Here is a 13,538-nt window from a genome sequence, read left to right on the forward strand (position 1 = left end):
ACACAAAAGGAAAACAAGTACCACAGTAACCCTATGATTGTACAATTAACTTTCACAAAAATTTGAACGTCAGGCTCCTCTTCATCTAATTTTAAAGCACACAAGGTAAAACTATATGCATGCAAATTGGGAAAAGTACAAACACCACCACCCGGATGCTAATTCTCTCTCATGCTAAGGGAAGGCAATCTGAGCTGCACTGTCGCCCCCCACCCCACCCCCCACTGCATTACCTTGCCCCTGTCCCCATTCTTCACTCCCTGCCCTCACACACTTCTGGTGTTTTGTGTGTGTGCTCTTTGGAATTTGGGTATGTGATTTCACAAACAGGGGTTTTTTAAGGTCCTGATTCTCAAGCTTGTGTGGGTGAATGCAATTTTTCAGTCTTGGATTTTTGGTAATACACTATAGCTTCCTTTTAATTTGCTACATTACTTATTCAGAAGATTGTGTTTGGCGAAAGGGAAAAATAAAGGAAGGTATTTTAGAATTTATGACTGTTTTAGAGCATATGCTGCATTGTCTAGGAACACACAAAGCAAATAACAGTTGATGCATTAATCAGTGGTTCTCAAACGTTTGCATTAGTGACCCCTTTCACACAGAAAGCCTCTGAATGTGTCCTCCCTTCTGAATTAAAAACACTTCTTTATATTTAATGCTATTATAAATGCTGGACGTGAAGCAGGTTTGGGGGTGGAGGCTGACAGCTCATGGCCCCCATGTAATAACTTCGTGACCTCCTGAGTGGTCACAACCCCCTGTTTGAGAATCTCTGTTATATGATTAAAGAAAAACAGAATACTAATCAATACTCTAGGCTACTGAAAAACCATTTCTCTTATATATGAGGAAGCAATTTTGCGATGATTTTTAAAATATTTGCTCTTCCAGATCCATTTGATTTTTCCCTTTTAAACAATAATAAATTATTTAAAGCTTCTTTTTTCTGCAATTGGAAACACCTGCTTGAACGCACAGCTCTTTTTGAAAACCACAAAGTAACAAAAGGCAAGATGCAATACATATCTCATGGCAATGCCAATACAACATGCTCTCTCTTTATGGCAAAAAAGCATAAATATAGAAACTAATGGGTTTAAGTTCACAGCAGAGTCACCTGATGGGAAATAATTCTAAAATTGCCTCAACCAAGTAACTTTTTTATATTGAATTTTTTCAGTGTAATCTTTAACAATTACACCGTATGATGTTAAATACGTTTACCACTTTGAAAGAACTGATCTCAGAATTTCTCAAACCATCTCTTACAACTGAAAATAAAAATCAACTTATTTCCTGAAGTATAATAAGAGTCATACAAATGCCGACAAATGTAAACACATGATGTTCTGCTCTTCTTCGCAGCCAGGCACCTAAAACATCAGTGGTGATTTAGAATATTGCCAGCCCGGCTTTAATTTGCTTAAAATAACAATTTTGGTTTGGATTGATTTGTATGGATTTAAAGAGGGCCCAATATATATATATATATATATATATAATTGTTTCCTGCTTACAATTGAAGCCAAAAATCTGTACATTAAAATTCATAGTGCAAAGAACTTTTACTGATGCTCCTTTTGTTGGCTTCAGCCTGCTCTTTAGACTGCTGGTTCATTATAGTACATGTATTGGTAATGTTTCATCAACATACACAGCATCATATAGACATAATGAGATAATGGAATTAGAAATGTTCTCTACGTTCTAATAATTTCATAAAAGCTAAACTATAAACAATAAATATTAAAAGTATGTTCTTACCAAACTCCCTGAAAGAAGATTGCAGAAGAAAAAAACCTGCCTGAATGACAATACGTCAGTCCTATGCATATATTGAAGAATAGAAGTTTTACGGATATCACTGAGAAAATATTATATTAAGGTTGCATTTAGCTTTTCCCTTTTCTTACAATTTAAACTGGTTTGCTACTTCCATGCTAACCTATGGTACAAAATTACATAAGTAAATAACAGTGCGCTATGCAAACATTCAACGTGGGTAGCACTTTTGCTCAAGTTTCACTGAGTCAAATCCTGTTGATCTTATTCAAGCAAGGACTGTAGTACCAGTGACTTCAGCGGGACTATTCACATGAGTAAGGCAAGCAGAATTTGGCCTTAAATGCCAGCTACACATTAAACATGGCTGTTTTCTATCCCTTGAAAGACTGGCTCTCAAAATAGAAGCTTTCATTCCTTACAAAAGTTTTTACAGTGCAAAGTCTGAACATTGTAGTGACTCTGCCATTAAGATAAGTCAGTTCTCTTCAATAACACATTAGCAAATGGTACAGTTTGCTCATGAAAATCAATTTGCTCAGAATTACTCCTCCAATATGCATTCGGAGCCCTCTGTTAACCCTTCAAGTGGTGTGCAGGGCTTTGGAAAGGCCCTCTGTTCTGGGTTGGTATGTTATAGTTGGTAACAGCAGCAAAGGATTATTTGCATTCATAAAAATCCAGGTTGAAGAATATTTAGTTTTGCATCCATGATTAGCTGACAACTCAGTTTTGGAGACAGATCCTCAGCTTTTGTAAATTGTCATAGGTCCATTGCACTCAATGAGCCTGTAACAATTCACACCAGGTCAGGATCTACCCTGTGGAATCTAAATCAGAGGAAATATTTCAACAGAAAAGGGGTTTTCAGCACTGAAGTAGCAATGTGTATGCTGATATACTTGAAGTTGTGCCAGCATGTTTTCTGTGGGTCTTTGAATCTGTAAATATTTGTTCCAATCAAAAACTTGTCATCCAAAGCTTCTGCTTTGCCTAAAAAAAACAACATTTTTTAAAGACCTAAACACCACTGTGCCCAGTTCTGTTTCACTGTGGACTACTGCGTGGTTTTTAAAAAAATATTTGGGGAAGCAAACTGGTAACAATTTAAAAATAACAATTGTGGGTGATTTTCAAGGTTAAAAAGTATGTAAAAATGGTGTTTATTACAGCAATTTAAGCCCTTGTTTGCACATGACTCATATAGCTTCACTGTTTAAAATGACATAATTAAACACAATATGATCATGGTGCAGTAGTAATTCAGAGCCCAAATGTTTTTAAAAGGTCACAACATTATGATTTAAAATCTAGAGACAAAGATCTTGAAACATTCCTTTCCCTTTCTATCGAATTTATTATGGATTAAAGTCAGTGGGGTTTTACGTAAATTACTCTAAAACCTATAGAATTTAACAGAGAATGATACCCCGCCATAGAAATTTGCAGATTGGTTTAAAAATACTATAAAAAGTTTATATTTTCTCGGAAGTTCTATACGATTATTTTACAGAGAAATGCAGGCTCAAGCCCCTAATGTATATATTCAGTAACTTTTTTTTTAAACTGTAAACATGACCAAAAGAATGTTGAGATCACAGCAAATGTGGCAGCTAGACTGACAGGATAGATTGTAACATTCCTAGGAAGACTTTGGTTCAATAAATACGAATTAAGACTTTTTATGAGTCCGTTCTATAATGGTTAAAAATCCATATACAAATACAGATTTATAAATTAGAATGCAATGGCTAACTCCATTAGTAAATTATATAGTATGGAAAGGAATGCAAGACCTTCAGTTCACATCTGTCTGATTTTATCTCCGTAGTGTATTTATGGAAGATGCTGTGACAACTGCAAAAGGCTCGTTGTGGTCTATTGGGTATTTAATATATAATAAAAGAAAAATCTAAATACATATCCAATGATCAAACAAGACAGTGCCAAAGAAGTCATATGTATGAGTAAATCATAAAAGTACCAAAATATTATTTAAATGTCAGTGTTACCTGCTTTGAACAAGCTGTTCTAAATTCATCAAGTACATTTATGTCATGGATGAAATCCTGGCTGCACTGAAGTCAATGGGAGTTGGGGCCAGGATTTCACCCCATATGTTTAATAATTATTCAAAGACCCCATCTTTCAAACATTTAGGAACACGTGTAAATTTTACGAACATGGCTGCTCATTTTCCTCATTACACGCGCATGTGTGCAGGATTACAGTCTTAAATATATATTTTATTAGTACAAATACAGATTTACACAACAGATCCCAATGGATTGAAAGGAGTATTTTACAGTTCATTATGCCCCAGTACTTCTGTGACTCCTATAATACAGGGGCGGCAAATGTTAATCTCTCCATCTTGGCCAAATTCTGAATTTGGTAATTACACTTTGCCTACAGTATCTTAAATTTCCTATGTCATTTTACTTGGATAAAATTCTTATCTTCCTGCCCTAAATATTTTATCTCCAAAGTGAAGGTGCTATACAAATGTCAGTCATCACTGAGTGATTTTTGTTTTGTTTTGTTTTTGGTTGGGGGGGAATGTAATTAACTGATGTGATTAAAAACCCTGTGATGTCTAGAAGATAAATTTGGGAGTGACAAAAGCTGGCAACGGCACTAAAATTCAGTTAGGGTTGAAGAGTAGCCTTTGCCTACATATTGCATTATACATGTGATAGAAAATCAGCTAACTAGCCACAGTGTAGCAGATTAAGGAGTATTTACCCTCATTGTTATGCTTGTGTTGGGCTTTGTGCTGTATAAAAATTAACAAAACTGTACATGTAAGTAATTCCATCCTAAAGAGCTACGTTGCCTCTGATACATAGGAATCACATCACCCAGCACTAAAATGAAGCACAGGAACGCCCAGTAAAGTCTAAGGGGCAAATGTGGGTCACTTTACTCACCTCAGTAACCCCTCTGACTCCACTGAGATTAACACATACATAAAATGGGTAGGATTTGACTCTAGCACAGAATGCCAAGAATAATACATCCAACCGGAACTGCAGAGAGGCAGAATGCAATTACCAAATTACAAGCTGCAATTACCAAACTTCTATAGAGAAGCAGAATGTAATTACCAAATTTAAATATGGCCAACAGACCGAGATTAACACGCCTTGGAAAGAATGCCATGGGGGTCTTTGACAACAAGGGACCGGGATCTCTGTTTTATGCCTGATGCAGAAGACATCACTTCCAGCAGGATGGTGCCACTTCACACAGTACTCAGGAATAGCACCAGTATAGACTCAGAGTGCCCCCTATGAAATCACTAACATCAATTCCTGCAGCAATCTGCATTTTCCTTTTTGGTCTTCCATGAAGCTACTTGAGACGCCCAATTCTTTACAGCCTAGCATCGAGGTCTGTATATACTTGGTTTTGAGAACACTCAAGCATTAATCAGACAATAATTGAGGTTTTCTTTCATAGTAACGGACTACAGTTATTTTAATTTAAAATAGATCCACTGATAGCTGACCAAGATAACTCCTGGTTTTGTTACACACTCCCAATTCATGACACACAAACAGCAATTTTTATATTATCTAATTAGGATAGATGTGTGTTTCTTATTACATTATAAACTTAGGTATCAGCTTTTCCATATGTCCCCTCTGGTGGTCTGTAGTACTTTGGGAAAGCCATCAGCTGTATCATGTTGAATGCATACTTTCTGCATTTGATATTCTTCAGTACATTCTCTATGCGGCATCCTTCTCTGGTGAAAGGGGAAAAAGTACAACTTCATGAAACACAGAATAAATAAATATGTTTTATTTCTTCATTGCAGAGTTTCAGCAACAGTTGAAGTAAAAATAACAAAAGATTCAACTCTACATTTTTGTTTTTCCACAAGTGATGATACATCTTACAAAATTAAATCCAAGGCCAGCCCCAATACAGTTATTGCCCTCAGAAATAGATGATGAGAATTTTATATTTGCCCTTAAGGTTTAATCAATGTTTAGTAAAAATTTTTAAATAATTTATTTAATGATACAGTTCCATGCTAACTTTAGAAATATATCTGCCTTTTAAATCCTTTCACAATATTCCTTCATACTCTTTACTGTACATGTTAAAGTCCACATGTAGCCCTAAATATGAAGCTTCTAGGAGTAAGGCATTTTATTAAGTCTGGCCCTATAGATTTGTAAAGGAAATTTTCATATCTAGTTTATTTCAATATGTTTAGCTTTGCAATGAAAAAAAAAAAAGAGAAAATGGCTTTCCAAACAGTCTAACCCAACTCTCTTCTTAACAAAGGAAGGATGCTTGTTCACATACAGTACAAAAGTCACAAGTGCCAAAGTGGGGCATCAAGACACAAACAAGACTTTGTTAAAAAGAATATAGAAGTGTCTTGAAAGCAAAAGCAACCAAAGCAACAGTTACAAACAGGTTAATTTAATTACAAAACATAACTCATTCTACCTCCATATAGTTACTTGACAGAAAAGGGTTAGTTGAAGCAATGTAGTAACATAACCTATTTGTTAAACAAAACAGAAGATTCCATCAGCGAATAAACAACAATGAAAGCAGCACAATGAAAATTAATCTGACAAACCGCCCCATCCATTATTCTTGGCTCAGGGTTAGTTTGTATTATGCAAAATCACTTTTGACCTTTTTAACTGATAGACTGAATAGGAGTTTGGAAACGGGGGGGTGGGGTTCAAGCTTTCAGGATCCTGTAATTTGTCTGATATAGAGACACTAATATATATACACATATATATGATCTTTCTTTGAGCTAGTTAAAGAGGGAAAACTTTACCATGAACAAAAAGAGGAAATTAACTCACTTAATGCATAGTATACTTCTTAGATATCAGAAAAAATAAATGAAAACACTAGACAGTTTAGACACTTGTATCCTATAGACAAATCCTGTGGGTCTGAAAATGTAGAAATATTACAGCATAATTATTTTATTTTTAAGTTAGTTTGTTGCTGTTTGTAGAAAAGAAAGGAACACAAGTGAAGTTTATTGATATTTGGCTAATAGTAAAGCAAGACTTAAGATAAGCCACACAACCAGCAAGTGTGAGCTGACAAGCAGCAAGGCGACAGGATAGAAGTGACGAGAAGTTGGCTTGTTATCAGTTAGACAGCCTGTCTCAGGATCATCCGACTCATTCAGTGCTCCCTGGGTTTGTCTGCTGTTAAACAGGGGAAGTTAGGAACAAATAGAATAGCATTTAAATAGCAAAGAAAGCCAATATTTAGGTATTCTGACAACAAAGAGACACTAAACATGTCCAGTTGATGTAGCAGATTTATGCTAAATAATTCCAAACATTTTACTCTGTTCTGCACTCAAATGGGAAGCACAGTGAACTAGCTAACTAGCTGTCTATTATTTTTTTAAAAGCTTTATAAGTGTGTTTAAGTGGCATTCACAGGTTAGAGGCTCTTAATAACAAAAATGAAATGAGCTGGACTGTGACTACGACAAACACATGAATTGATATGTAGTGAAATAAATGAATAAATGCATGGCTTAGGAAAGGAAAACAAGAACACTGTGGTGTCTCTGTGGTGCTTACATTTTTTTAGTCCACTCCAGCTTCACTATCTGCTTCTTGTACATGGGATCTTTTTGAAACAATTCAATTTTTTTTGGTGTGTTTTTGGCTCTTTAAAAAATAATTGGAACAAATTTAACCTTTTTTTGAACAAACTCAGCAGCACTGTTAACTCAACCTTATAAGCTAAATAAATGTTTCATTCAAAGGTCAAGGGCATTGTACCTTGTTCAGTCAAATCAACTGTGGGTTAATCTGTACTACAGTGAGGTTCTTCTGAGTCTTTAAAAGTTGTGTTGTCTCTGTATTAGAGCAGTAAGGATACCGTCAAATGACTTTTAAACTTTTCAGTTGTAAACTTGGTAGCTATTCCAGATATCATCTAGGTAAGTGGAATATGCAATATGGACACTTTAGCTAAACCCTTCAACCTCATTAAAGTTATATTTGCATGTGCTCAGGACTCCTGGTAAGGGCTTTCCCTTGGGCAAGGATAACTGGTACAGACAGTTAAAAATGAAATTAGCTCTTTCGCTATCACCAGAGAGTACAATTATTCTACCGCAGTTTCAAGGGAAATGAACGGATGGTCAAGAAAAGCCAGGTGTGTCAGATTGCACTGGAGCATTTTTCTGACACACCTACCACTAGTATGTCGTTTATCATGAAAGAAGATACTGAAAAGAAAATACAGGACCATTATGGCACTACCCTGAGTGGGGTGAAAAGACTGCAGCTGTTGTAGTACCCCTTAGAAAAGTACAGCATGCACTGCCTTTTGCAGTTGGCTTGTGCAGAAGGATAGCAGAACCAAGTCCCTATTTCCTTATTGCCTTATTAGAGAGAGACAAGGTGGGTCAGGTAATATCTTAGCTGGTCCAATACAAGATATTACTTCACCCACCTTGTCTCTCTGATACCCGGGGACAACACAGCTACAACTATAATGCATCAAACAATTATTAGCGAGACTAATACTCACAAAGGTGTTAGGCCCAGCACTAAAGGGAGGCAAAGATTGAAATTATGGCTGGGTACCACAAAGGGGCTAGCCAAAATTTGTCACAAAATAATTATGCTTGAAAAATCCAAAGAAATAATTAAATGCTCCATTTCCCCTTCTCTTTCAACTCTTTCCTTTACAGCAATGGGTAAAAAGGATTCCCAAAACTATTCTAAACAGCAAAAGGTAAAGGCCCGATGACTTTAATGAGAGCAGGACAGGGCCTTTAATGCTATTAATCATTTCAGTATGAAATGCCCTAAATTATCTTCTTCCCTTGGTCTCGTGCTTTCAAGTGCCTATGAGTCTAAATTTATACAGAAACTATTAAGAAATTAAGCTGGCACAGTAAATTATGCTGATTTAGGCTGTGCTGTGACTTAGATTTATTAGAGAATTCTACATCTGTCTAACCTGATGTCAATCTCTTTTTTTCAGGATGGTAATTTCAATATCTCTCTATTGTGCAGGTCACAATGCATTTTGCTTTGCTTTAACATACTCGACATTCTTTTGGAGCATGCTGCCTTTTAATTTCTCTTCCCTTCGCATAATCTCCATAGGAACCCCACAAATCTTCCTTGGCTCCCTCCTATCTCTGGGTGACTTCATCTGCTGGTGACCTGATGGTTTCAATTACCATCTTCATGCCAGTGAATCACAGACCTACATTCTTACTTCTGACCAATGTCTCTCCATCCAAAAAGAAAAGGAGTACTTGTGGCACCTTAGAGACTAACCAATTTATTTGAGCATAAGTTTTCGTGAGCTACAGATGAAGTGAGCTGTAGCTCACGAAAGCTTATGCTCAAATAAATTGGTTAGTCTCTAAGGTGCCACAAGTACTCCTTTTCTTTTTGTGAATACAGACTAACACGGCTGTTACTCTGAAACGTCTCCATCCAAACTTACATCTCAGCCAGTCTCCTGGATAACTCACCACCATCTTCATAACTGGCTCTACTTTTCAATCTCAGCAGAAAGGCTAAAGACAGAGACTAGATGATGTTTCCCTTGGAAATGGTCCAACCGGAACAGAGCTGAAATACACTGGTGGGTCAGTTTGCACTGCCTGCACTTTAGTTGTTCTATAGTAGAAGAACTTCATTCTCAAGGGCAGCCAAACACCTCCTGCAGTAAAATTACCACATTATTGTAATTTATTTTAAGTGGGTGTGGGTGAAGTGATTTGCATGTTTTAATTCCAGAAATGTGACTCCTTTATTTATTTAGTATATTCTGCTCTGTTTTTTGCTCTGTGTCTCAGTGGTTGTGTTCTGTTCTTTCATCGAGGTCTGTATAGCTCCCATTAGCATGAATAGGATTTACGTGTGTGCATCAACAGGAATATATATAAAAGCCATTTGTTCTGTTGCTTAAAAGATATAATGTCCCCCTGTACATTTGTTCTTTGATATATTGAAAAGCACGATCAGTGGTTAATCTCTTCATATCAGGAGTCACTTCACGCCCCAATATCCACTATGAACTGCTGATGCTCTGGAACTTCTACTCCAAGAATTAGCGGTATCTCATAAATCTGCTCATCAGAAGATACATTTTCAAAGCTGAGGGCAGGAGGATAGTGCCCAAATACAGTATCAGATAAGTTGGCACCATACCAAGAGTATCAAAACACACCTTTAACTTAAAAAAATTTATCACAGGCAGCTATTTTCTCAGACAGATGCTATGGAGGCGATGTCAAGACTACAGCTTATGTTGGCATAACTTACGTTGCTCAGGGCTGTGAATAAACCACCTCCCCATGGGACATAAGCGCTAGTGTGGACAGTGCTCTGTCGGTGGGAGAGCTTCTCCCGCCAACCTAGCTATTGCTTCTCGCAGGGCCTGGAGTAGTTAAGCTGATGGGAGAACTCTCTCCTGTTGGCTTAGAGCAGCTACATAGAGAGCTTACAGCAGTGTGCTCCCACTGTAAGCTCTCTAGGCCATGTCTATATGTACAGCGCTGCAGCTGTGCCGCTGCAGTGTGTCTGGTGAAGGTGCTCTATGCCAGCAGGAGAGAGGTCTCCTGTCGGCGTAAAAGACAAGAACTTTTGTGAACGGCAGAAGCTATGTCAGCGGGAAAAGCTCCCCTGCCAGCCTAGCGCTGTGCACATGAGCACTTATGCAAATGCAGTTTATGTCGCACGGGGAGCAGTGGGATATTCACACTCCTGAGCAACGTAAGTTTTGTGGACATAGACTGTAGTGTAGACACAGCCCTACTGGAGCTGTGTCCTAAGGCTGTTTTAATGAAGTTGCCAGAAGAGATTGTCATTATATGGGAAGAATTCTCTAATGTAAATATCTGAGTTGCTTTAATTTCATAGCAGAAAGTAACTGGGCAGACTGGAGAATCCAGCTCTAGATAATTAAAGATGCAATTTTAAACACTTAGTTTGTAGTTACCAATCTGCTATTGCATCACCAACTCCCAAGGAGAAGAGTATTACTCTCTACAATTGTCTTTCACAAACACACTGAAACCTAGAAAAGTTCCTCTGAGATGGAGTTGTGAACTTCAACGTACACTGACTGAAACACAATTCTTGACCGTATCTCTTGAATTTCACTGCCAGAAATGGAAATGATCAAACGGCCCCATTTTGGCCCTAGCTTACAGGAGGGAATTGTTTTGAGGTTTCAAATCTAAAATTTCCCCCTAACCCTTGATTCTCAGTATGTCATCAGCACAACCACCCATGCTGTCTCAGAGCACTTCTGAGAACATGCCAAAGAGCAGAGCAGAGGGTTTTCAAAAGCACAAATAAGATTTATTTCATAGCTGAGTCGAGATGCAATGTTATTTTTTAAGATGAAGAAGATGATGCTCATTAATCAAAGACACCTGGGGCTGCGAATACCTCTTCAACCCTATAATTCTCTTTTATATGATTTTATTTCAGGTTGTTTTACTTGAGACTTACCACACTGAGGAGCCATCAAGCCATCCAATGGAGTTCTAAGTCTAAAATCTATGCCTTATTCCCAATCGGAATTTCCAGCTTCATCTTCCAGCCATTGAATCACCTTTCTCGGCTTGCCTGAAGAGCCCATTATTTAATATTTGTTCCTAAGGTAAGTACTTACAGACAGTAATCAAGTCACCCCTTAATCTTCTCTTTGTTAAGATAAATGGATTGAACTCCTTGAATTAATCACTATTAGGCATGCTTTCTAATCCTTTAATCATTCTTGTGGCTCTTCTCTGAACCCTCTCCAATTTATCATCTTTCCTGAAGTGTGTACGCTAGAACTGGACACAGTATTCCTGCAGTGGGTCACATCAGTGACAAATACAAAGGTAAAATAACCTTTCTACTCCTACTTGAGATTCCCTTGGCAACAATCAGGATCGAGACACCACAAGGGGAGAACAGGGGATTGAACCCCAAAGAATAAACAATCAACTGTATACAACGTTACTGTGCTATACAATACATTGAGTAAGGTCTAATGTGAAAGACTGTAGTGTTCTAAACTTGATAATCATTATGAGCTATGTATGCAGGCTATGGTTATGTATTTGTGAACTGGGCTCAGAAACTTTGTCTCCACGCACATCAGGACAGGGAGCAATCAGACAGGGAGGAGCACCTCCCAAGCCAAGTGTTTATATGCAACCAGCTCCAAGTAATGACCCATTGTCCAGCCAGGAAAAGACCAGGATGGGCCATTAGAGTTAAAGGAAAGACATGGAGACATTCCAAATGTGGAATCAAGAAGGAGTTCCACACACTGAATAAACCTGAGTCTCCATGTACAGGGGTGTGGGGGAGGAGAAAAAAGCCTTTTAAAAGCAGGATTTTGATTGAAGTTTTACATCCAGAAATTTAGAGGCAGCCTCTAGGCAGGAAGCAGTCAGTGAAATGATGGTTCCCCACTATAATTAGGGAAGAAACTGTTCAAAAGCAATAGTTATCTTGTATTAGAAAAGGGATTTTATCCAATATGGAAATGTAAAGCCTGAAGTTGCATCTTTATGTTTATTTGCTGTGTAACTTGTATATGTTTGCTCTCCCTTAATCTGTGTTTTTTCTGTTAAATAAACCCAAACAGATCGCTATTGTGCAAACTGTGTGGAGCGTGGGGGCCAAAGTAAGCTGGTATCTGGGGGACTGGTTTCACATTTTTGGGGGTGATGAACCAGAAAGGAAAAGTCCAAGTGTCTGACAGTTAAGAACTCAGGGAGGATGGATTTGTGGAGACTCGGGACAGGAAGGGCTGTTGGTGTCACCTTGCAAGGGGTAACTAGGCTGGTGGAAGCCAGGGTGCTTGTGGGCAGGCTCCTGAGCAGCACAGCATTAAGGCGCCCCGAGCTTATGGTGCACATGCTCCTTATTGGTCTGGGTGATTCTCAAAATGTCACACCCCTGCTTATGCATCCACGGATCACATTAGTCCTTTTGGCCATAGTGCACACTAGGAACTCATGTTCAGCTGATTATCCACCATGACCCCCAAGTCTTTTTAAGAGTCACTGCTTTCCAGGACAGAGCCCCACATCATGGAAGTATGGCTTATACTGGGGGTGGGCATTAATTTGCGCAGGTGGGCCACTCCACGAATTTTGATAAGTTGTCATGGGGCCACACATTTCTACTATATTAATGGAAGGGGTGTGGAGTCTGGGAGGGAGTTTGGGTGCAGGAGGTTGGGGTGTGAGGGGCAGGCTCTGGCCGGGAGGTGCTTACCACAGGTGGCTCCCAGCCAGCGGTGCAGCAGGGCTCAGGCAGGCTGCCTGCCTGCCTGCATGCCGTGGCCCAACGCCACTCCCAGAAGTGGCTGCGGCCAGCTGCTGCTGGCACATCTCTGCGTGCCCCTTGCGGGGAGGTGGGCAGCAGGTTTCTGTGCACTGCCCTCACTTGCAAGCACTGCCCCTGCAGTTCCCGGTTTCCAGCCAATGGGAGCTGTGAGGATGGTGCTGGGGGTGGGGGCAGTGCACGGAGCCACCTTCCCCCCGCCAGGGGCGCACAGAGACATACTAGCAGCAGCCAGACACTTCTGGGAGCGGTGTGGGACCACGGCAGGCAGGCAGCCTGCCTGAGTGCTCCGCGGGACTTCTAGCGGCCCAGACGCGGTGATCGCAAAGGGGCATAGGAGACCCGACAGAAATGTTAGACAGTATTGAAATGTTAGACCTGTGGGCCGTATGTTGCCTGATCTAGACCCAAGCATTGAAC

At 39.1% G+C, this 13,538-nt stretch overlaps 1 protein-coding gene across 9 annotated transcripts in view; it reads right to left on the bottom strand.

Moving 5' to 3' along the window:
• Nucleotides 1-227: 227 nt before the first annotated feature.
• Nucleotides 228-13,538, bottom strand: part of INPP4B (inositol polyphosphate-4-phosphatase type II B) — a 476,089-nt gene continuing 462,778 nt past the window's right edge. For 7 of the 9 annotated variants that reach the window (XM_048847031.2, XM_048847027.2, XM_048847030.2 and 4 more), the window contains one exon: nt 5,578-6,983. In XM_048847031.2, coding sequence (XP_048702988.2) covers nt 6,809-6,983 — 175 coding nt within the window. In that variant the 3' untranslated portion in view covers nt 5,578-6,808. Of the gene's footprint in view, nt 5,537-5,577; nt 6,984-13,538 lie in introns of those variants that run through there. The other 2 variants (XM_048847033.2, XM_048847032.2) reach the window with 2 other exon arrangements.

Source organism: Caretta caretta, chromosome 4 (assembly GCF_965140235.1).
Source record: "Caretta caretta isolate rCarCar2 chromosome 4, rCarCar1.hap1, whole genome shotgun sequence".
NCBI lineage: Eukaryota > Metazoa > Chordata > Testudines > Cheloniidae > Caretta > Caretta caretta.